This window comes from Apus apus, chromosome 3, assembly GCF_020740795.1.
Source record: "Apus apus isolate bApuApu2 chromosome 3, bApuApu2.pri.cur, whole genome shotgun sequence".
Lineage (NCBI taxonomy): Eukaryota > Metazoa > Chordata > Aves > Apodiformes > Apodidae > Apus > Apus apus.
This window is the reverse complement of record NC_067284.1, coordinates 96,892,536-96,917,850: the sequence shown is the minus strand read 5'-3', so window position 1 is coordinate 96,917,850 and position 25,315 is coordinate 96,892,536. Positions and strand designations below refer to the sequence as shown.

Sequence of the window (25,315 nt, the reverse complement as noted above, 5' to 3'; positions counted from 1 at the left end):
ATCCATTTTTGCTCTCTGACTTTTTGAAATGCATTTCAAATATTCTCTGTTCCCACCTCAATCCACAAAGCGTCAGGCAGCTAAATGTCATCAATACACGCTGAGATTTGGATCTCTAAATGTTACATGAGCCACACTACTTCTTCTTTCCTGCTGGACACTCCCCAATACTGTTACCTATTCTCTGGTCAACTGTTCTCAATCCATACTCTCAAAGGCAGCCAGACCTAGCTAGTGGCATGACACGTTGAGTTGACACCATACAAGTGTTTTTCTAAAGGTCTGTAATCCAAATTAAATCAAAATTATTACACATTGATATATTTGTGACAATCTCATCACTAGTCTAGCACTCTTCTGCGCGGCCTGACTTGGACTGATCTCCCAGAAAAGCTCTAAGGAGCTTTTATGCCATAACCTGCAGAATTACTTCATCTACACTGATAAAGTGTACTTCATAGTACTTCTGCTAGAAAAATGATTGCAGTCTGCTTCACAAACAGGGGCATCTGCTCCTTCACCTGCCTGGTTTGTTTGCTGCTGTATCCCTTCTTCTACCAGCTACCACCTCCGCTACCACAAACTAGATATCTGTTCCCTTGTGGTCATACACTTGACTTATGCTTGATAGTTCATAGGATCCCTTTGGAACCAAAATCCTTCGCTCTTTCTTCTTCCCACACAAGAACATACTTACCATCTTTCCAGCAGCTCGAGAAAACCACCTAAAAGGGGTATGAAGCATCTTCAAAGTGTCTGCCAAAGTCTAGAAGACTCTGCAGTCTTACACAAGAAAGTGAACTGTATCTTGGTGTCTTGCTGAACTCCATGCAATGCTGCAACAGTCCAGTCACAGCCTGGCTAGAAGTGAGGTATGCAGCACTGGAGGAGGCAGCCAGGGCTGAGGGACAGAAAGTGGCAGCAGGGCAGGAGTGTGGACAGAATTCTCCAGCAGCCTGACACAACCCAGCTGACACCAGGGCTCCCTGCAGGGGACAGGCTTGAAACCTCACTGGATGAAGAACAGGCCTGGCCACTGAGATTTTGATGCAGGTAAGTGATCAATGAAAGATCAAGGTGAGAAAGATATTGTTAGTGATGGCAAATTTAACAAAGCATGTGGATGCTAAGAAAAGACAACAAATTACTTCCAAGAAAGATTTGCCTGCCAGTACTCTATTTGTGCTTGTCTTTTGGGATGATTGTTGGGTTAATTGTGAGACTGTGACCACCCCAAAGTGCAAGAAGGTAGCCAGAGTTGCTGCCCACATCAATTTGTACTGCTACTTTATCATTTATACTGCATACTTTAACACTGTTAATGCACTACGAAGGATACACAGAAGAAATGCTTTGAAATATTTGTCTTAGTAATTCTTACTTCCTCAACTGTGCCAGCTTGGGCACAAGAGGAGTCTGGCCATCAGGCAAGGCACAGGTTGCAGACTGCTCCTTGTTGTAACCAGAGGTGGCTCTTCCATCAACCCAGATTTGTAAGGCTCTTCTTATGCCCTGCCACAGCCTGCAAAGCCACTGGTGTCCTGCTCTTCCTGACATTATGAAAACACAACCAGAAGGGGAAAGGGCTGAGCCAGCTCTGCTGGCACATTGCTGCCCTCACAGCAAGGCTGGGGAAGGTCTTCCAGCATCCCACAGCTACCACTGCAGATTTGTTTTGCAACCAGAACTCCCAGCACACAGCCTGAGGAGCTGTACAGCACCCAGGCTGGTCAGGGTCATGGCTGAGCAGGGTATGGGGAGACAGGTGGCACACACCAGCGCAAGCACAGTCAGACCAGCTGCCCAGACCCGGATCTGCTGTCTGCAAGGCTGCTCACACAGCACAGGCAGAGGCTGGTTGCACTGCCCAGCAAGAACCACTGTCCCCAGCAGGCAGCTTCCTAATTTTGAAAAGGGAAACTAAGCTTATTCTTTTGGAATTAATTCAGGCCTCTTAATCAGTGTCCTAAATACTGTTTGTCACTACCAAGATGTGGTAACAAGAATATTTTGTAGATGAAAGTTCTTTCTTCAGGTTAAATTACATTCAGAGGCCTATTTAAAAAAAATATTAATAATAAATTGAATGTTTCATTTGTGACCAAGCACACATCTTCACCATACAACACACTAATATTTAAAAAAAAAAAAAAAGACACTCAAGTAATAATTTTGTAAACATAGAATAATAGAATAGTTTGGGTTGGAAGGAAACTTTTAAGGTCATCCAGTCCAGTGACACCACAGTGAGCAGGGACATCTTCAAATGGATCAGGTTGCTCAGAGCCCTTTTCAACCTTGTATGTTTCCAGGGATGGGACATCTACCACCTCTCTGAGCAACCTGTTCCAGTGTTTCACCATCCTCACTGTAAAAAATTTCTTCCTTATATCTAGTTTGAATCTACTCTATTTCAGTTTAAAACCATTGCCCATTGTACTATCACTACAGGCCCTGCTAAAAAGTCTGTCCCCATCTTTCTTACAGGCCCTCTAGAAGTATTGATAGGCTACAATAAGGTCTCCCTGGAGATTTCTCTTCAGGCTGAACAATTCCAACTCTCTCAGTCTTTCCTCATAGGAGAGGTGTTACAAATGCATTTCCAGGGGCCTAACCCTATTCAGCTCCCAGCTTGGTTAGTTTTCCTGCTCTCCAGTCCCATTCCCAGCATTACCAAAAGCCATCTGTCTGTTTTTTCTCTACCTGGAACCACTTGGAAGATAACATATGCTCACACTGTAATCTTCTTTGTCGTGTTACTTATCAAAAGTGTAAATAATCACAGGGAAAAAAATAAGAAAACATATCTCAACTGTTTTGTTTATTGTCTTCCGAAAAGAAGTATTCTTCTTCATCTCAAGGCTCATTAGCTGACTTTTAAAGTGTCAGAAATTTATCTGTTTTGTTCAGGCAAATTTACTTGTTTCGCAGATCTGTCATTTCTGATTCAGTTATTCCTGAATAATTATGAGTACTGTGTAATAAATGCATCCTCCTTTTCTTCCAGAAAAAAAATATTGCCATAGAGGATTTTACTTGCTTTGACAGCAGAATACAGCAATCTCAAATGTTCAATTTGAAAAGCATTATGTTTGAACACTCTTTCCAATTTCTATTCTTATAAATTACCATTTTTTCTATTTTCCACAAAGTTAACTAATTTTGTTTTCTGTGCTTCAGTAACATTCTAGACCTTTTCTTCAAAATTAATAGAGAATTTAATTTTGTTCCATTTATTTTTTTTTCTTTTCTTTTCTTTTTTGATGACCAAGAGAACTGGTCAGCATCTGCAGTCTTAAAAAACCCCTCCTGTTTCATATGAAATAGTTTGGGAGAACACAAGATCCAGGAGTCTTTTTCTCCAGAAATGTGCCTGATTACCCGTCTTCTTTTTTTAATTTAAAATCAATCCTTATTTCTCCTCACCTGCACCATCAAAATGTGCAAAATATTCCAGTAACCAAACAGCATTAGGAAAATGTGGATGATGCACGTCATCCACAGAAGAAAAATGTAGAAAAACCAATCAAACTGCTTTATACTGTAACAGTAAACTCTAGAGCAGCATAAGTTGATGAGTAATTTAATGTGACCTGTCTTTATGCCTCCTCATTCTAATTCAGCAAACCATTTAAGTGGTTTTGCACTCAATTTATTTGAGGAATCCTGATTCTACTGCTTTAATTCCTGTGTTTTGAAGAATATATTATTGACAATATGTTCTATAGACTAAAATTCAGTTGTATGTATTGTAATATACTTGTAATGTTGCAACACATTTTTATATTTTCATCATGATTTTATTAGTGCAGTATTCATGGCATGTGAATGTTTTCATTTCAGTATCTGCAATTGCAACATTTTAATCTGTTGAGTTTTCCCTTTTTAACACAGCCAATCTGAAATAACAAAATTGTCTTCATTGGAGTTAGTTCACTTATTATTTGGAGAAAAAAACCCATAGCTTCATAACTGCACCAATCTGTAATTTCACACATATCACTTTTTCTTTTTTATATGTATTCTCTTGATAAATAAAAAAATCTTCTACCATCATAAAAGAGTAATAAGAACAAATAGCAAATCCCAAACCTTTTATTAATACACACCCAATAAAAACAATGATCTACTGCAAGAAATGTGTCTGCTGACACAGCCTTAATAAACATTTTCAAGAGGTCTCTATCCAATCTGTCCAGTCTTGAATGCATCTTGGTTTAAAAAAAGAAGAAAAAATTTGAAATACATGTTGAAAACATTAATAAACCTATTTTTTGTCTGAAGGGTTTTATTTGGTGGTTGGTTGTTGTTGCATTTTTTTCCAAAAGGAAAACTAAGTTCAAGCCCATATGAAACAAACATGACAAAAAAGATTGCAAGTCATTTTAAACTTTGTTCAGGGGTCAAGTAAATCTCACAGGTCCAAAATGAACTTTGTTCATGTCAAACTACTTCTTTACTTATTTTTTTGTTATTTGCTTTGGCTAAATGAACAAAGATGTCAGTCCTCTTCCAAAAGTAAAGAAACTACAGGGAATATTTAGTTATTTTTTTGTTATTTGCTTTGGCTAAATGAACAAAGATGTCAGTCCTCTTCCAAAAGTAAAGAAACTACAGGGAATATTTAGAGTTGGCTAAGTGGTCATATTCCTGAAGGAACATCAGCATTAATATTTTTTTAATTATTATTTTTTTTAAGGCATTAGAAAACACTTACTCAGCCTTGTGTTGGCTTAACGCACAAGGGAGTACTAATCAAGCTTTTCTACCAACTTGATGTGAAAATCTGTGTCCCTCTGAAGTACTTAGAACATTGCTGGTAGCTTCTGTGAGGCTGGAACTTCGCTGCCGGTGCCATGGCTTGTCATGGGGCAGCAGGATACAGGCCTCCTGAACATGGCAAGATATTTTAAGTGCCTGCAAACATCAGGAAAACATCTCACTTAACCATAAAATATAGCCAAAACTGCATACTTACTTCAGGATTGGCATTCCCAGAGGCTATTACTTAAAGTTATGAATGTACTATCTGGGCTGAGTGGACCTAATTTTGTAATGCAGTTTAGTTAATTTGCAAAATATGGTTAATAAATATTATACAAAGCATAATTTATGTGGATTAAGAAAGTAGGTTTATTGTTTACTTATAGCTCACGCAGAAGAGGAAAGAAGTGTGGAGGTAACCAGGAAAACAACGGCTGAAATTACTTGTATTGTCTCATGAAGATTTATAAAATCATGACAGCCTTTTCACCCTCTAAATTCCCAATCAACATATCATGCCTAAAAATACTTACATTTCAATCTTTTATTTTACCTTGAAATTGTGGTGCTTTCCTAAAATTTAGTCTATATAATTTAATATTAGGTTTTTCTTTTATTCCTCTCATTAAACTTTACCTGAAAAACGTTCTACTATGAAACAAGAAAGAAAATGTATTTTAATCCGAGTAGCCACAGGAGCATATGAGTATATGATTTACCGTATCTCCTCAAATTACTGATTTTGCAAAAGCTTTGGTATTTTGGGGGTTTTTTAGTAACAAGTCACTGAGAAATGATTCTTCAGAGGTGACTGAAACAAAAGCAATATGTAATACTTTGAGTCCCTAGTCAGATACCAAACTTATCACACTTACTTTAAAAAGTCTCATTTTTCTTAACATAGTGTGCTCAGTTGTAGTGAGGGGGTTATCACTTGCTGAGATACTGCAGAAAGTCCACAAAGATCAGACATAAATAGGTAAATCTTCTTTACTGTTCTGCACACCCATATAATATTAAAAACACAGAATCATGTTGGAGTGTGCTGTTAAAACAGATTTATTGTTCAAATTTATTTTTTAAAAAAAATCATGAAGTTCAACAAAACTCAGAAAGGGTGAGAGATGAGCAGCTTTTATGTTTACAAGGTAACCTCATCATTGCTTTTCAGAAAAAAAAGATTTCAGTAATGCAACTATTGTCTGTAGTAGATAAGCATTTTAAAATAACTTTCTATTAACTCAGAAGAACTGCCACTTATTTGGCCTATGGATTAATTGCCCAAAGAATACAGCAGCTAGAAAAAAAAAAAAACATTTCAAGGCATCATGACCAAGGGCAACACGCAATTTTACGAACTATATCTACACGGGGCATATAGCTGGGGACCCTGTTAAAGAGCCTGTGCTGAAAAAGCATCAATTTTTGGTTTGGCACGAGAGCAGACTAAGGAAAACAACAGAAGAAAAAAATCTCTTGTTCCAAAATTGTGACAGTCCTCTAACTTCCAGCTAACTTTCTTGAAGCTAAAGTCCTTTTGCATAAAAACGCAGAGAGAGATCCCAGTTTGCAAGAGGAACAGCGGCAGGACAACTCCCTCTTTATTTCATCTCCATGACCTAAAGGTAAAGCACATGGAATGTCAGCAAAGAGGTCACTCATTAGCAAGTTCTTCCCAAAACTGTGAACTAACCTGGGGTGGCCCATGCCTTCAGTGCCTCTGCATTGAAGATGGAGGGCTATACATTGTTTGCATATTGTTTATCATTTTCATAACTGAACTATTATGCTGCCCTAGGATTTTCTGTTTGCTGCCTCTAGGCTGTTGGCTTTACACTCTCCATTCAGGTCAGTCTCCCTACTAAAACACAAAAAATCAGCCCAAGTCAGTATTTGTAGAGTAGGGAACTGAAACAAGTATTTCTTTTCTATGCATGTCTAGCAGGTAGGAAAGCACAAAATAAAATTTTACTTTGTTCAGTCTCTTACAAAATGTGTTTCAGTGAAGCTGTATGTTTCTTTGTGAGTGTTCCTCTGGTGCTCTTGCCATGTCTTTGAGGCAGAGACAGGGAAAATAGTGGTGCTGATGAGAGTGAATCAACCCTTTGAGACGTGTAATGATTTCATAGTCGGGAAGAGCCAGGCTGGCAATGTTGAGGCCCAACATTCGCGAGACCACCTCTCGAAAATCTGCCAACTGCAAGAGCAAGCACAAAGGAATTACTGATAAATTAAATACCAAGCAATGACTTTGACTTGGAATCAGGATGCAGCCAAAATTCAAGATGTAACCTGGGAAATATCATTTTTCTTCTGTGCAGAACTGCTGAAAATGTATCATAGGAAGGGTATTGGGCAAAGTAATTACAGAAACCAACTTGCAAACATCCACAAGCAACTGTCATTACTAGTCACTCCACAGGAAACTAGATTAAAAACTTAAGATCAGATGAATGTGAATGCTGATTTACTCTTCTCAATTCACAGTACAGATCACTCTAAGTCAAACTTCAATGCCTCTTCAATGGACCATGCATTATACAGCCTAAATGACCAAAGCAATAATAATCCTTATCATCAACACACAACTGAAAGTGGCAAATGTTCCTCTTTGAGAAAATATGCTTGTCTTCCTATCTATTTGAATGTCAAGATCCACATTCCCAAGTACAACAGAGATTCAAAATGTCACAAAAACATCAAAACCAGCAAGGAGCCAGACTTGCACTCTGGTGTGGCAGCACCATCCCCACACCACTCATGCTGGCAGCTGATGGTAAGGATGAGATAAACACACTCCTGAAATGGAGATAAGAGCACTCCTGAAATATGTGTCCATCCCCAAGAATACTATGCAGAACTCTAAAGCAGTTATAACATCTGTGAGGCAAGCTGCAAAACCCCTGAAAACAAGGTCTCAGTTCCAAAACTTTGCCGGAGACAGTTTGTTTCATCCCAGTACAAAACCTAAGCCATCAGTTCAGAAAAGCAAATATGGAAACCAAGACAGTAAAGGGCAGAAGGATCTGAGAATTCTGTCCCAGCTATCTGTCTTACCAAGGCAATGCAATGCCCCAGTTAAAGCATTGGAAAAGTAACACCAAGAGTCCCCAAGTTCCCATATATTGTCTTCAGCAGCAAGTTGGGAGGTCACTGATGTGGGGCTCTGGCACTGTGCAGGTAAGTACAATATAGCAGAAGCTAAAGATTTTTTTAAACTTCTGGATCACAGACAAAACAGCAGCCAGCCCAGCTGGAATCTGTTTCCATACAGACTTTATGTTAAAAGACCAAGGCAGTCCTCTGAAAGATCCAGTCTTTGCATGGACTAAACCTCCACAAGACATCTATACAGCAAACCCAACTGATCCCCTGGAACCACATTAGGGTCTGTGCTTTGCATCAAATTTCTTGCTCTCATAACTTTGCTATTGTAAGCTGTTCAACTTAATCACAGCAATCGTGGGTAAATCAAATTGCACTACAATCATGTACCAAATGAAATACAATTAAATTTGATGCCAGAGGGAACAGATACAAATTAAAACACAATCATCTTGCACTTAATTTCTTATGGGAAAAGCAGGTAATACCTATACTGCACGGACAATAAATATGTTAAGAATTCAATCATTTTCATCAGCAAATAACCTAACCTGGAAAGCACACAGAGTTCTTAAAGAAATCCTTTAAGGCATTCACTTAGTGAATTTTAAACTGAGGATCTTTTTCCACTTTAATGGAATAACATTTAGACAAAAAACAACTGTTTTGGTTATATTGTAGCATATAAAATACACTGTAGACCAAGCTGTATTTCAGTGAAAATGCAGAAAGGTTGACTACAAAGATAAAATCTTCACTGACAAAGGGAACTGTAATTCTTGGATGCAAAAATGCCCCACCAGAGAACATCAATCTGAATTTTTAAAATTGCAAACAAAAGCAACAGACAACACACACTGGACAATCTACAGAACACCATCACACATCTCACATGGAGCACTATGTGTGTTTATACTCTTAAGTGGATACAGAGCTGTAAGCACATCACAAACAACCTTTTTAAATCTCACACTAAAACATATAAGACCTAGGAAAAAACTATATGAGAAATGTATTTCAGCTTTAAAAAACATGTGACAGAGGTATTAAGAACACAACAGTTCTGCTGAAATAGTACAAGCTAATAGTACTGTGTAACTCACTAAGGCTTTCTTTAATTGCAGTTAATGTTTCTATGATAGTCACAATCAGAAGTAAAGGAGATAAATAATAAAAGACAAACATCACTGAAGACTCAAAACCAAAGGTTTGCTACAGCAGTAAGTACTCATGACAAATTTTCTTTGTACATCCCATCCAGTGAGCAAAATTATCTGAAGTAAAAGAGAGGAAAGGAATGCAATTTAAAGCATTAACCCATGATATTAGGAGGAAAAGGGTCTTATTCCAATACAAAGAAAAGAAAAAAAAAAGGAAACTAAGATGGGAAAAAATCCTTACAACAAAACCATCAAAAACTCAACCAAAATATTGACAATTACATTCTTACTCCAAGTAGTGGTGCAAATAAGGACTTGAGTTAAATTGATATAAAAATAAAATATATTCCAATTTTAATCTGCAGTTGACTGCAATAGTCACAGGAGTGAACATCCTTTTCTCATTAGTCATTTTGCATATTCTTTACCTAGCTTTATTAAAATGAACACCAGCTATGCTGATATTTATTTATATTCAGAAATATGCAATAATGATCTCTGAAGTCAGGAAGGTTTTCTGTTCACCCCTCAGACAGAGGAAATCCAGTAGGGATATCTGTAAACTTACTCTTGTAAAACTTCAATGTATACAACTAATTTGCTGCTATGTATCTATTCTAGTTTTTGACTGTTCCCATATAGCAGTATAATTTAATAATGCTTTGAACACCATTTTTTTTAAGGGTTTCATATGTCTACTCAAGAATCCCAAGAACATCCACACTTCACTGTTATTTGCTACAGTCACCAGAGACTATTGTTAATCATCGGAAAGCAGACTGGCAGTGATATTACACCCTTCTTACAGGGCTTCACTTCTAACAATTCAGATACTTTGATTCTGTGCATTCTCCTAAAAAAAAAATAAATTTATAAAAAGGAAAAAAAAAAAGGAAAAAACCACAAAAATGCCAAAGCTTTTTTTTTCTTCTTAAACTTAGTAGGAAATACTAATCTAAAGAGCAAAGAACAACCAGAAACACTGTGTTAAATCCCAATTACGAGTTCATCTAAAATTTTCAATCCAGTCTTAACTTCTGACTTCACGTGGTTATGTTCTGCCTTTTAGATGATCACATGGTTATGTTCTGCCTTTTTGATGATCACAAGACATGTGACATAGCCATGCAACATTAAGATGCTATTTAATGTTACACAAAGTGATATCCATGGCAAGCAGAGTATATGTATGAAAAATCCATGCCAATACATGTAAAGGCTGTCAATCTGGCCACATCAGCAACTCCACCGGGTAACGGTAATTTCAGTTTCTGGTAGTTTTCTTAACATGCATACACACACAGTTGACATGGCTGTGCTTATATGCAGAATAAATATATACACACATGCTCAGAGAAGTATTTAACATCTGCATTCACTAGCTCTTACAGAGAGTGAGAGAAGTCTGGTCTTGCTTAGTTTCCCCAAGAAGAAAGATGAGTGAGTTCAAAGCAGGTGAAAAACTACACAGGGCTGGGGATAAGGAAGGAATCCTCCTTGGGTAATGGTTTGGGAGAAAACTCTCACATATTAATTAGACAGAGAGTTTAGAATTAATTCTCTGATTTAGCAGAGTATGCTATCAATATTACTGGCAATTCTCATATTCTCAAAATGCCATTACTACTAATCAGCACTGCACAACTTCCAGGCATGAGTTTTGCAAACAACTTTGCTTCCAGTGTAGCAGCACAGTTCTACCTGCAGGTGTTTGAAACATTCCTGTGATGCAGATGATTCTGGATGCTAGTGAATTATAAGCTGATATTTTTCTTTCGCTCACCCAGAAAGCTCAAGAACTAGTGCTTTGCTGTGCTTGAGCATTCTGATCTTTGTAGCCCACTTACTTCACTTCTTCCATGTTCTTCAAATTTGGCCAAAGAACATTGCAGCAATATTCAAGTGGCTTGAAAAACCTTAGGTTCAGAAAAAATTCAACACTTGTGTGTTTTTATCAAGCCATACCTTTCTCTGTGCAGGATGCTTTGTTTCCTCATGAGACATATGAAGAAATTAAATTTTCTTGACAAATTTCTAACCTTCATCATAAAACAAAGCAGTGCTAAACCCTTCCAGGAAGAAAGATTCTCAAGTTGTTTGGGTTTCTTTTTCTCATGTGAGCAAAACATTTTTCTAGATTCATTTTTTTAAATAGCATTCTTACATTTCATTCAGAGTCATTGCTAAGTCAAATACATAATAAAAAAGTTTTATCTAGAAAAATTAACAAAGTTCTAAGTGATTAAAATAAGGAATTTATAATTACACACTGTTTACTTTAAAGAAGTATCCCATTGGCTTCCAAAGATAATGCTACAAAACATAATATGCAGGGCATTTACATATATACCTCACAATTTTTTTTATTTAAAATGTAACACATTCACTGATGTGTTTCCCACAAACTCCTTATGCCATCTCCAAGGTGAGTTACTACAAAGATTTTTCTTATCTAAACTTTAACAAAGTTATATGTCATAAATCAATCCAAAATAGTTACATTCAACAGTAAGTCTGCTTTGTTTTGGGGTTGTTGAAGGGTTTTTTTTCAATTTTCTGATCTTTTCCAACATTCTTGAATTTATGGCTTATATATGGCAACATGTAATTTTTATACCTAAGATACGCAGGGAAAAAAAACATAACTTAAAAAGATACTAGGATTTTAAAGCTTCTCCAAAAGGTGATGTGCTATTTTGCAATGAACAAAGAAAACAATGCCTATACTTATTATTCATTCCCATAAACATATGATTTGAAGTATAGCTTTGCCTCTCAGAATCACAACTGGCACACCAGCTCACAAATGTGAGCTAACATTTCCTTATTTAACAATGTTCACAGATGTTTTCAGCACAGCCAAAAATTCTTAAATTATAAGTTATATATATATATATTTATATAATGTAATTCTTAAATTGTAAGTGATAGCTAGCACTTACAAAATATCTATACACCTACCTGTCTCTCTCTTTTTTCTAATTCTGCAAGGGTTGTTTTAAGCACCTTCATCTCACTGGTAACTGATTCTAACATTTTTTTGTTTTTCTCTTTTTCTTCAGTAGCCTTACGCTCCTTTAAAAGAAGTTCTGATTTGACAGAGGTGAGTTGTTTCTCAGCCTTTTCTTTCATTCCTTCCAATCTGCCTTGAGACTTACTGAGTTCTTCTATTGTTCTGCTCTGCTCCAAAGTTTTAATCTGCAATAATGAAGTAATGTTACATTTGTCACACTTTTTCATCTAACACAAATAATGAATATAACAAAGAATCATGAAGAGTAATCATGAGTAAGTAACGTGATGTGGTTTCTTCTGGCTTCCTAGTGAAATCACATGTACATATGAACTGAAGTTATTAAAGCAAACTGGCCACTTCCGACTCAAATAACAAAAACAATTTTGTTTCAAAGACAGTTAATTCTCTACAGGTTTTGTGAAGAAAGGTAACTAGACAGACAAAAATCCACAGTGAGAGTTGACTCAGCTAGACCCTGGAAAAACAGTACGAAAGAGTTAGCAAGTGTTTTGCTGGTAAAAATCCTTCTGCTGGAAAATGCACCTGCTTATCTATTTCACTCCATCAGCCACAAGACACAAAACTCATGTAAAATCAATCTTCCTTTCTTCCAGGGGTGGCAAGCTACCAATGACCTCAAGCTACTTGTTTTCACCTGAGTTAAAGCAGGTAATATATTACTGATGCAGTATAAAATAAAACACAGGAATAAGGAAAATTTAGCATCATGCTTGTTCTATGTGAAAAAAAAAAACCAACCTTTTTTTCCTCCTCATACTTAGCAGGCAGAATAGACAGGTCTTGTTTAAGCAATTTATGAGAAAATACAATATTACAGCCATACGGACAGGAAAGGAAGGAATGCATGTGTTGCATTTTTCTTACAGTAGCCTGAAAATTTAGTGTTTTACAGATACTACTTTATATACCACGACAAATTGCAAAATACCCAAAACATTGTAATATTATATTTGCTTCCCTCCCCTAGATGGATTTGGGCAGTTCTTCATGAACACATTTATTGTAAATGAACTCCAGCTGTATTCAATTTGAATAGAAAAATGGACAGAGGCACAAATGTAAACTTTTAACTCACCTTAAGTTCATTGGTTTCAGACAGCTTGGCTTTGAGATCAGTGTTGGTTTCCCTTGCCAGATCAAGCTGTTTCTGTAACCTCTCCATCATCTTATGTAACTTTCTGACAGTGAGATTGGCCTCGTCCCTCTCCGACATTAAGGCAGTCCTTACTTGCTTCTCTTCTTCCAGCTGGGTTATTTTCTGCCGGAGAAGGTTCATGTGCAGCTCTTTGCTTTCAAGTTTTTCTTTCTGCGTCTTCAACTAGTTTTTTAAACATAAGAAAATATTTTAAAAAAAGCCAAACAAAACAAACAAAAAAAACAACAGTGAAAAAAATAGGACTACACAGATTGTTTTGTAAATTTAATCCCTGTGTTGCATATTTAACCTGAACTCCTATTCCTCTCTTGAAAACTTTGTAAAGTAGTATAAACATCTATACACTAACCCGGTACCTTGTATTACCAATTCATTGTGCTTCTCCATTCCTGAATTTGTGCATCAACTTTTAGAATTAATTTACATACAAACTTCACCCTATTTGAACATAAATACTTGGGCATAATTCGTAACATCTGAGATTGTCTAAAGTCAAATGCAAGAGCTAAGAGAGAGTCATTAAACAGTAGTTTCATTGGTGGTAGTTTAAGGTATTTCAATCTTTAAACTGTTAATTAAGGCTAGTGTGCAAGGAGGAGAACCAACATATAGAAATAAGCAAACATCCATTGCTCCAGTACAAGATCCAGCAGCACAGTTTTGTAATTTTGATGCACAGGGAGCACCTGTTCTCAGATTACCTCATCTGAGCTGCCAGGCTTTGCTCTGGAACATCTGAGAAGTATTAATATACATATACATACTATACTCCCTGCTAGAGATGCAGTTGCTTCCAGAAAAAATTCAATGTTGTTTTAAACTTTAACCAGACCTATTTTTAAGCTCTAAACCATTCTGATAAGCCTAAAAGATTTCATTTTGTCTTAACAGGATGACGTAGTGTGCCTGACCAACTTTAAACAGGTTTGTTCCTAAAGGAGCACAGTTTTTGCTGGAAATGTTGAAATTCTTGGTGAAGCACAACAAAAATCCTACCAGATTCTAGATAAGTTTGTGTAAGATACCCTCCTTCCAAGCAGATCCTTTAAAATATTTACAGTAGTTGTTTACAGAAGTATATTATGTATATTAAAAAGTAGACATGTACAGATACATAAACATTCATCACTTTATGTATTTATTTAAGAAACTGTGAAAAGGACCATCACATATTTAAGGGACAGGTGGTTTTGTTTGGTTTAAAATGCAGTCTGCACAGCTTGCAAACATTTTTCTTTTTACGTAACAAACATCTTTGACATTCCTCATACACATATGAAGCTCCGATCTGCTGCCTCTAGTAAGCCGCTACAGATAAACAGCCATAACAATGTTTCTCTTTGAAACAAACAATAACAGCATGTCTTTTTTGCCTACCTTCCTTCTTAGGCTATATGCCATCGTCTTGTTTTCAATCACTGCATCACCTTCCAGTTTCACTAACTGCTCTACTCGGGCTAGAATCGCATCCACATTCATATCAAATCCAACCTCTGCTGCTAGGCTATCCAGCTTCATCTTCTCATTAAGTTGCTCCAGAAATTTCAGATACTAAGATAAGATGTGGGAAAGTGAGGAAAAGAGTAATAAAACTTCATTAGAAGTCCTGAAGTACAATTTAAAAGCAATTCCCCCTACACTAGCAACCAACTATACAGAGCCGAGTCCACTATCCCCAACAAATATACTGAAAGGCTGTTTGTAGTACTCACTGCTGACATAACTGCAAATTCTCCATTTGTCCTTTTTTAGTCAACATTAAGGTTGTTCATAAATCCCTGGACCTACTGTATTTATGTTCTTAGCAAGACCAGATTGTTGTTTGCTCCACTGAAGGAAAAAAAACATTAGGTATGTGTGTCCATTTCTGACTCCAGTTCCCCTCTGTGGCTCTGCTGCTTTCCACCAACATGCATTGGCAGGCAGAAGTTAGAAAGGACAGCTACATCCCAACTGATTGCATCTTCATCTGATTTACTTATGTGAAAACATATAGATATCAAGTATTACTTATTCTGGATTTTCCTTCTTCTGTCCTGCTAGCTCTTTAAAAATTGCATTAGTTCCCTGATCTCAAATAGCTTCTCTTGCAAAACCCAAAGCTCTCCTTCTCACTAAGAACTATGTTTGCCTTTTTTTTCTCTTATTTCTGCTGCAGGTCATAATATTTGCAAAGAAGCAACAAAGAAAAAAAAAATAAACCAAAGAAACCAGTTCTGTAACTGTTGCTTGAGCCCAAAACAATACAACATAAGAATATATTTAAGTTTCATGATGCTTCTGTTTCAAAAAGTTTGAAACAGCAGCAGAAGAAAGCACTGTATTTGTTCATTAACAGAAAAAATAGTTGTAAAAATCTCTTTATTGCAGTAAAACCAAAAGATAAATTAAGAAACTAGGTCCACATGCTCTTCACAGAGAAAGCAGAGGGGAAGGAACAGCTCCATTTTCTGGTTTGCTCCCAGTGTAGTGCATGCTTCATTCATTGAAGTTATTGTACCATAGTCTAATGCAAAAGAGAGAGCACCAAATTGTTGATTCTTTGTAAATACAACTGTCTAATTGTCAATGTTGGCCTGGAAACATGCTATAACTTTGTCTGTCTTAGCTGTATTGGATGACTGGTTTAGCTTTCCAGTTACTATGTCATTTTTCAAACCCTTAGTACATGGATGTGTTATAGACTAACAGTGTTATCATTTATACAATTAATAAAAAAACCCTGGTAGCCTCAAGAGTCTAAGGAATTAAAAGAATCAAGTACTGCAAGATCACAAGAGATTGCAGACCAGCTGATACATTAGAGAAAGACAGCAAGATCAGAGAAAATTTTGAGATCAGAAAGTCCTTGAAAGACTTCTGATGTTTTTACAGAATCTTCTTTTAATCAGCTTATTTCACACTAAATGAACTTTGAACTCACAAGCCTAACTATTTTTCAAACTAAAATTGCTGGCCAAAGACAAGATATTACTACACCCCACATGATATGACTGACTTTGCTCATTTGCATTAATTGCAGAACTGTGAGTAATACTCCAGCTGATCAATGCAATACAATCAGCTCTATCTCTGTCTTTAGTGACTTTTATGCAAAATAAAATAATGCGTGCAACTACTTTTGTTTTCTCAAGCTTCAAACCATCTTGAATCAGATCTGCAGACAGTAATTCCTCTTCCAAGTGTTTCAGTTGATCCTGGAAAGTCTCAGAACATTTTTCAGCTTTCCTGCTCCTCTGCAGAGCTTCTTGGTACAATCTGGTCTGATTTTCCAAAGCTTCGGTCAATTGAGCTACTTGGGTTTCAAGTTGAGATATCATCTAGGGAGCAAGCAAACCAACAAAACATATGAGGTTAGGCAAGGGGGGTGATGTTAGAAAGACATGACAGATACATCCTCAAATTACTAAAAAGAGAGTAAAATATCTATCTTTAATATGCATACCTTTAAAAATATAAATTCTGCTGTAACCATCAGGAGAAAACTGCAGAAGTGGTGATGTGAGACACACAAAAGCAAACAACAGAAACTCTATTTAAGATGAGTCAACTAACTAAAAGGAGATAATATCTATAAAAAATTACTATGAACTAATTTAGATACAAATTTACCAAAGGTGCTAGCAAATCAGCAATACCTGGCAATTCTTTAAAATAAGCCAATAAAATCACTAGTCTATCAAGGACCTGAGTGGAAAAAACAGGTAAGAATGATTCAGAAAATACACGCAGCACGTAGGTGAGAATGTAGAAATTGATAACTAAGTCTCAGAGGACTGCTTCCCAACTGTTAACTGTAAAAGAGTGTTTTAACTAAAATACTTGGGGGAAAATAAAATAAATTATGTAATCTAGCCAAAGCCCAAGGCTAAAAGGATGAAATCTTCTAACAAGAAACCAGACTACAAATCCTGAACACACTTCTAGCTCTACACTGCTAACTTTGCAACGCCTACATATAATGTAATGGATTTTAAGTTGTAAACTACTTATAAATTAAATGTCTGAAAACATCTGATTACATCATTGCCAAATACTGAAATACGGTTCCAAAAAGCGCCTTGCTTTGCTCTCTTTCTTTCCTCTCTTCTTACTGTCATATAATTATCTGGTTATGTAATTAATTATGTTCCATTTTAACTCAGTGCTCAGACATTAATCTCCAAGCAGTTAATTTTAATCCCACAGAAAGGTTTCCAACTTAGACTGCAATTAAATACAAACAATAGTTTGCACCCAACCTGCCTAAAAAAACAGGGAGAAGTTACTGCTGTTCATACAGTGGTACACAACACTAAACAATAATAAAACTGCAAGAACCCACACACAGATTTTATGCTTTTCTGCATCACAACACTCAGCAGGAAAAAAAAAGCTTTCAGTAACTTGTGCCCACAGAGACCCACCGCTGCCAGAGAACTCGGAGCCCCTGTAAGCTCTGGGCACAGCCCAGCTGTGTGGGGCTTTTACAGGCCTCAAAGGTCAATAAGCATGATAAGGTGAGGGAGAAGGTAAGACCACAAAACCACCAAGCTGTCAATTTATCTTCCAGAGCCTGGAAGCATCCTGGAGTAACCTTCATTTTTGGCTTAGGGACAATCAACAATGTAGGGATTTCCTAAAATAGAGTTGCACCCTTATTACCCACCCATGCCTGTATCCAGCAAATTACAAAGGCTGCATTTTTGGTCCTGCACTTCTGACCTTCACAATTTCCTGTACCAACAACCTGTGCAGCTTGACCAGTCTGCAAAAAACTACTTCCAACTTTTTATGTTAATGTGGCTACCAGATAATTCAAACAAAGACATTTCTTGTGTTAACACGATCTGCAAATAACTCATTTCCAGAGGCAGGACCTACCTCAGGGACAGCAGGGTTCCTCTCTGCTACAACTAAATAATCCTCAGTAAAATCTTCCTGAACTTTTTTTTTTCTCTTGTGCTAAGAAGAAAGCATGTTCAAGCACCAGGCCCAGCCCCACAGCACAGAACAGAAAGCAGGCTACAGCTGTGCAGTCAGTGGGGCATTTCCCTCAACAGCCAAGATGTCACAGAGACAGGCACGTGGTGGGCTCAGCACAAGTGCAAAAAAAGCCCCATGTAGGATGAAGTGACAAATCACATCACAATGGCTTTTTTTTTCCTTTTTTTCCAGCATAACAGCTACATATATTAATCTTCTTATTACCTTGACAATTAATAACTTGTCTTGTTCTGGTTTGGTATTGTTCTGGTACTTTTTGAAGAAATCACCACAACTGTGTGCTCCTGAGAATGCAGCAACCAGTGGCATAATTATGGTTTTCACTTGCTTCTCAACTTTTTACCTAAAAATTTCTCACATTCTAGTTAGTTGGGGTTTTCTTGGTCAGCCCTAAGTCAGTATGCATATTACTCTGCTTTTATCAGTGTTTAATTTAATTTCCCAAATTATTTTTTACTCAATTATTTTGAGGATAAAGTGGATAAATCCCCACCACTAAATATGCATTTATGACATTGCCATAAAAGTCATTAAGAAACAACAGGAGATTTTAATGGGAGCAGGAGTAAAGCCTCATCAGTTCTGGCATTTAACAATCTATATGCAATGACAAAACCTGGAAAGACAATCTACAATCAGATCAGCTGTTCCTACCTCAAGTCTAATATACAGACTATGACTAATTCAGATGCCTTTCAGATACCAAAACCACCATAATCAGGAGACATAATTTTCAAGAGCATTTCATATTTCACAGAAAATTTGACTATAGCAGATGCCGTGAGTAGTTTTCCCACAGACATTTTAAAATTTAAATTTTTCACTGCTCTAACTGACAGGTGCACGTGCAGCAGTAAAGACATTTTCCCAGTTCAGCTAGTGTACACAATAATTAAATACATGAGCTAAAAGAAAGCTTCTAGTACTAAATCAGAACAGGTATGCACATGAAATACTCATCAGATTGCAATTTGAAAGACTTTTTAAATGGAAACAATACTCCATGACATGTGGTGAAACTATCTATTAAAAAGCTGCTACCACACTTCCAATTTAGCAGATCACTTTCAGATGTTAATAATTTTCGCAAGGCTTGTTTTCATTAAGATTTGGCATACTGACTCTCAAACTAAGGTATAGGGGAGCTATTTTTTATTTTTTAAAAAACACTTGATCTAAATGCACTAAGATACTTTCAAGAGATCTTTCCGATTTTAGACCGAATACAAAAACATTTGCTAATGTAAAAAACTATCAAATGAGCAGGAGATGCTAGAATCTTAAAATCTGGCAAGAACACAGAGGTTACTTTCAGTGAAAACAGCTTTTCATTAAGTATGTGACTTTTAATTAAATAATAGTCCTTGCTGACAAAATTAGTACATGCCCATAGAAGTAAGTGAGAAACTTCAGTGCAGTGTCAGGATACTGATATAGGTAAGACTGTATTCTGGCTCACCTTCCTCCTGAGCTGTCCCTTCTCTATCTGTACATGCAAACACCAGCAGCCAAATCCCTTGGAGCCAGAGCATTAGAATATTCAGCTGCTTTCCTATTGCCTTTCTCCTAGATGGTGAACAGTTACAGTTTTAACAATGTTTTGAGTGTAAAAACTACATTTTTCATTTTGAGTGCAGGTTTGGAGATTTGAAGGGGAAGGAGTTTTCTGGGGCAATTCATCAATTACATCTACTTGGAGAAACCAGTCACTTCTTGAAGTCATTACTGTAGCAGCCAGTCCCTATTTGCTCATGTGTTTCACTAAATCATAGTGACCACGCAGCCACTTTTCACGTCCACTAAGTAGCACTGAAACCACATTTCATGTCTCAACGTGTCTTAACCGTCCATGTATTTTCTCATTAACAGCATATATTATGAATTTCATTTCTGACTTATTCCTACTTGATAAAATATAGATACTTTTAATCTATTATCTCAGATCAATAAGATGAATGAAATTTAAAAAAAAAAACTAAAGACAATAAATACACACATTGGACCATTGCACTAGTTGATGACTTACTACTTCTTTACTTTCCTCTTTGCAATTCAGTTCTTGGATCCTCTCCAAAATAGCCTTCTCGGAAGGTTTAACTATTGCAGATCCACTGCTAAGAAGGGTAGCAATTTGCTCTTTAAAAGCCACTAAAGAGCTCTGAGCAGTCCTGGCCTCTTCTCTGCTGCTCTTCAAGCTTCCATCCAGCTCACTGGAAGATTTCTTGAGACTCTGCAGTTCCTGCTTTGAGGCATCCAGAGCCTTCTGGTTAGAAGTCAGTTTATCTTGGAGGTTTCTGATCTCCACCTCCAAACTCTGTCTCCCTATTATAGCACTGTCAAGATCCTGAAATACAAGAAAGATTACACCAGGCTTTTAAAAATTGTTATAACACACACACACAAAGCAGGGAATAACTCAAATGCAGGTACTACAGACAGAGAAATTAGGACCCATGTTTTTCATATGAGCTCAACATCAGTGTTTCATAGGAGAACTATAAGCTAGACTCTTGCAGTGGCCTGTAAGAAATAATACATGAATAAAAATGTCAGGTGAAAAAAACCCAATGTTTTAAATTGTAAAACTATTGCTATCTTAATTTTTCATTCTAATAATACAAGTTCAAAAACAAATGGTGAACAAGATGTAACAGAAATAAAGCCAAAGTACTGCACCTCAGAGGGAATGGAATGGAATATTTCAGTTGGAAGAGACAATGATCATCTAGTCCAACTGCTTGACCAATTCAGGGCTGATCAAAATAATACAGTGCTGAATATAGTGTTAAGAGCAGAATTAGAGGTGATCCCTGAGATCAGCTTACTTGAATGTAATGAAAAATCCTGACATTATTTATATAAAGAAACAGGGAGGGATTTTTTACAAGTCAGTCCCTTAATTTTCAGAAGTAAAAACACTGTTGTCTTCTATACTGTAAGATAAGGTTACCTGGTGAATAGTCCATAGGGTTTACTGATCAGGGACATCCTCAGATCTTTGGCATTTTGTCACGGTTCTCATTCAGCCCCTGATACCCATGAGCCTTTCATTCTAAGCCCAGAGCTTTTAAAAGTTATCTTCCCTTTACTTTCTGATGAATCAAAACTCAGTTTGGAAAGAAGAAAAAATAGCCAGTACATATATATCTATATCAGTTGTATATAAAAGATTGACCCAACAGAGCAGAGAGAACTGTGTATCCTGACCCATGACATAAAAGTAAATGATGATACAAAAATGAAAGCAAAATAACCCATCTAAACACAATGAAAAAATAATCTCTCTCATTCAGTCAGCTTGTGAACCTGTTCCCCCACAATACCAATATTAAGAGTGCTTACACATTCAGACACAATAATAAAATTTGCAATGAAACCAACTAAAAGTATAAGAAATATTAAGTCTTTGTTCTTTAGGGTATTATTTGATTGATCAGAACAAATAAGAATGAATATTACTTCACACAAGACAAAATTATGCCAGAGGATGGCATATTTATAGAGAGTGACCGAATTTCTCTGGAAGTTTCAATTGTTTAGTAGAGGCTCAGTAAGCAGATTGATATGAACTAAGATTGTGTACATTGGCATTAGAAGAATTGTTCCCAGAGCAGCTGTGGATATGGTGACCCCTCGGGGGTCTCTCAGGGTCTACATGTGCTTGTTGTGTGGGATAGTAAGTAATTTGTATTGTATTATTGGAATACACGCCAATCAAGCAGGATATTTGGGACAATTTATGTAGATCAGCAGTGAGGATGGACAAAAAAGAAGTTTGGGAGGCACCCTTGGAAATAAAATATAAATATACAATACTAAAAATACTAAAATTTTTAAATAGCTTCAAAAAGGCAAACATGCAAACACATAAATGAAAACAAACCAAAACAAACCCTATCATTTAGGAAATTATTTGTTACTACCCCTTTCTAAAGTAATTATAGAACTCTCTTGGACACAAATGTTGGCATGATTCCTTGCCACTTTTCTATTTTATTCTAAACAAATCCTATTAATAGAGAATTCCCACCTGTGTTCAGAATTACATTATGGTAATTAGAGCAAAGAATAAAGAGTGGTTTATCCCAATTACAGTTTTCAGCAGTGTGTATTTTTCCTTTCAGAAAGGCAGTGCAAAAGTAGTTTGCCAGTACCAGGGAGCTTATCTAATTACAATCTTGTTTCAAATTTTCAACATCTGCAAACACAGTTGAATCAAAAGATCAAAGTATAAAATAAGGAACTGCAAACAAAAAACAAACCAACAAACAAAACCAAACAACAAAACCCAAGCAATTTACAATGATTAGCTGTGAAACTCAAAACATTACAACTCTGAACAATCCTCCCTGAAATCTCTCTTGAATGGGGAGCATTTACACTAGCTAGCTTCAGCAAGGTCAGCCTCAACATTGCACAGTATCCAGAAGTTTACAGACTGCAGCAGGTAAAGTTGGGATCTGAACTAGAAGCAAATCCCTAGAAGCCCAAGTGATCAGTGCAGGCTGATCAAATAATTTCCACCTCCTAAAGACAGAAAGGATGGAACCACAAGATGTTTTCTCTTTGACTCCTCAGCATTCATGGCTGATCTCCCATGGCTCTGAATTACATGAAGGTTTCACCATGCAGTTTGTAGGATCAAAAATCTGCCCAGTGCTGACATACAACAAATTAATACAACAGGAATAATTACAGAAATTGATGTTCAAAGAAAAGAGAATTAGACAATAGGTGGATTTACGGAGGGTAAACCATGTAACTGATGTTAGACACAACAGGTGCAACAGATCTACCATGGCTGTGTTCACCCATGGACATAGAAAGCAGCACCAAAAGTTCTTAAGCTGAGACCAGAGCAAAAGGGGTCATACAGCACAGTGCCATACTTAAGGTTACTGACTCAGGCCAGGACGCAGTCTACCCACACTCACCCTCTGGCACTCTACCTGCACTAGACTGGAGAAGATATAAGTACCCAGACCATTGCACAAGACACTGGCAAGGTCCCCCTCGTGAGAAATCATGTGTTCAATATTAGGTCAGCTGCATTCACAAAGAATGCATTCAAGCTGTAACAGGTGGGAAAAATTACTTCTGTCTGTTAAGCAGAGAAAGAGAGGGATACTTTTATAAGTAAAGGCTAGAAGAGCTGCATTTAACAGTGCAAAAAACAGTGAAGGAGATATGATAACATTAAAGAGGCAGACAAATGAAAGAGAGGAAACAAGGATAAAATCTTCTAAGTAGTACATACATATTAATTCATATCCTCACTCTGTTGATCTCAATATCTAAAATGCATTTTCAAAGCTGTGATAACTCTTCCTTAATATATTGTTTTCTTTCGTATTTCTCAAGATTTCGACTAGCATGTCCTATACACACACAAAGTCTGTTGGTCTGATGTTTCATTCAATAATATTTTTTTAGAAAGTGGATACTAGTCAAATTAGTCACTATTTCTGAGGCAATTTTAAGATTCCGTACCATAGTTAATAATTAATCTATTTCAACTTTTAATTTCCTGAGAACATCAGAGTGAACACTAGTTACTCCGAAGTGATTCAGGTGTTTTCCAGAGTTTTGAGTTACACCCTCTAGTTCTCCCTTCCTAGAGGGAAAAAAAAAAATCAAACAAACCATAACAAAGAAAAAACCCAAAATCAAACCCAAACAAACAAAAAAAACCCCACCCAAACCCACCAGCACAACTGAAGCAGATTCAGAGAAAACAGGTCCAAATCCCAAAAGCACTGTAGCATTTTCTTATGGTTGTAAATAAGCACAAATTGAGTTGCTCATTTACCTAACCATACACTACAAAAATGTAAATCTTTACTTTAATCCAATAGATTAAAACAGCCCATGAAAGTGGTTTTTATCTAACTATTTTGCATGTATGACATTACAGAAGTATGCCACACCCTATTAAAACACTATTGTGGCTTTGCAGATGAAGTTATGATAGTACTGATTTTTAGCTCCAGCACCAGCTTTTGTCTTAACTTCTAAATAAACAAAAAAATAGCAAAGAAGGTATAAAAACTCTCCTCCTGAACCCCATTAATTATCTCAGCTGTGGCTAAAGTCATGGGCAGCTGCAACAAAGCTGTTAAAGGAACTAATTTTCTCCAGATTCAGTTTAAACTGTTGAATCAGCAAGCTTCTATAGCTCTTCCTTAATAAGTTATCAACCAAAATTGCAATGTTATTTATGTTCTATTCTTGAAATACATTGTATCGATTGTGCACACTGCATGCAATTTTTAAAAATGTCAAACCAAATTATAATCTTCACAGAAACACTATAAGATAAATTACTCTTCTGAAATCTATTGTCCCACTTGATATCAACTTTGCACATAACACATTCTAGTGGAAAACCCAAGCCCACTTAAACTGGTGACAGAAGTTTCACTGACTTCTGTGGAGTTGAGAACCCACTGCTTGTTTATAGAACAAAAGAAAAGAAATTCAAAGGCACTTTTACTAAAAGTGACATTGTTATGCATACTGTAAAGACACTGGCTTTTTTCTAAGATTTAAAAATAATTAGAACTTTAAAATACAGTAAATTCAATCTAGAATTTCTGGAAACATGAAACTGAAGACTTGCTACAGGAAAAACAAAACAATTTAGCAGATAGACAAACCACTATTTTTTCACTTCCAATGAGATAAATACAACAAAGTAAGAAGGTGGATACAGCCTTGAAAGCTCAGGAGAGAGCTCAGGCTCTTCCTGGAGAGTCTGTCCTTTAACAGCAACAGGCACATAGGATGCCTCACCTGGATTTTGGCAATATAGCTTTCCCATGTACAGAGCTGGAGAAATTACTCTTTTTTAATTTTTTTTGGTCCAAATTTACTAACAATGACAGGGCCATTTGCTAAAGGACTTTCCCAAGATTTTATGCAAAACATTCATACTGTATCACACAGTATCAGCATCAGCTCTCAACACAGAGATGGAACCTTTGAATCAGAAGTCCCAGACTGATGAAAGCTCAGAGGATATATGGCCAAAAGTATTTCTGCATGCTTGCCCTAACACAAGCTGCTGGTCACTCTCACAGCTTAGACAATGGTTATTCAGTTTGACAT

At 36.6% G+C, this 25,315-nt stretch overlaps 1 protein-coding gene across 2 annotated transcripts in view; it reads right to left on the bottom strand.

The window, feature by feature from the left end:
• Window positions 1-5,799: 5,799 nt before the first annotated feature.
• The window catches only part of LOC127383229 (coiled-coil domain-containing protein 170-like), a 53,452-nt gene continuing 33,936 nt past the window's right edge, over window positions 5,800-25,315 (bottom strand). Inside the window, exons 5-11 of one of the 2 annotated variants that reach the window (XM_051615801.1) lie at window positions 20,235-20,552; window positions 16,342-16,542; window positions 14,600-14,773; window positions 13,142-13,384; window positions 11,991-12,227; window positions 6,754-6,961; window positions 5,800-6,383 (exon numbers count right to left, since the gene is read on the bottom strand). In XM_051615801.1, coding sequence (XP_051471761.1) covers window positions 6,764-6,961; window positions 11,991-12,227; window positions 13,142-13,384; window positions 14,600-14,773; window positions 16,342-16,542; window positions 20,235-20,552 — 1,371 coding nt within the window. In that variant the 3' untranslated portion in view covers window positions 5,800-6,383; window positions 6,754-6,763. Of the gene's footprint in view, window positions 6,962-11,990; window positions 12,228-13,141; window positions 13,385-14,599; window positions 14,774-16,341; window positions 16,543-20,234; window positions 20,553-25,315 lie in introns of both variants that reach the window. The other variant, XM_051615802.1, reaches the window with a different exon arrangement.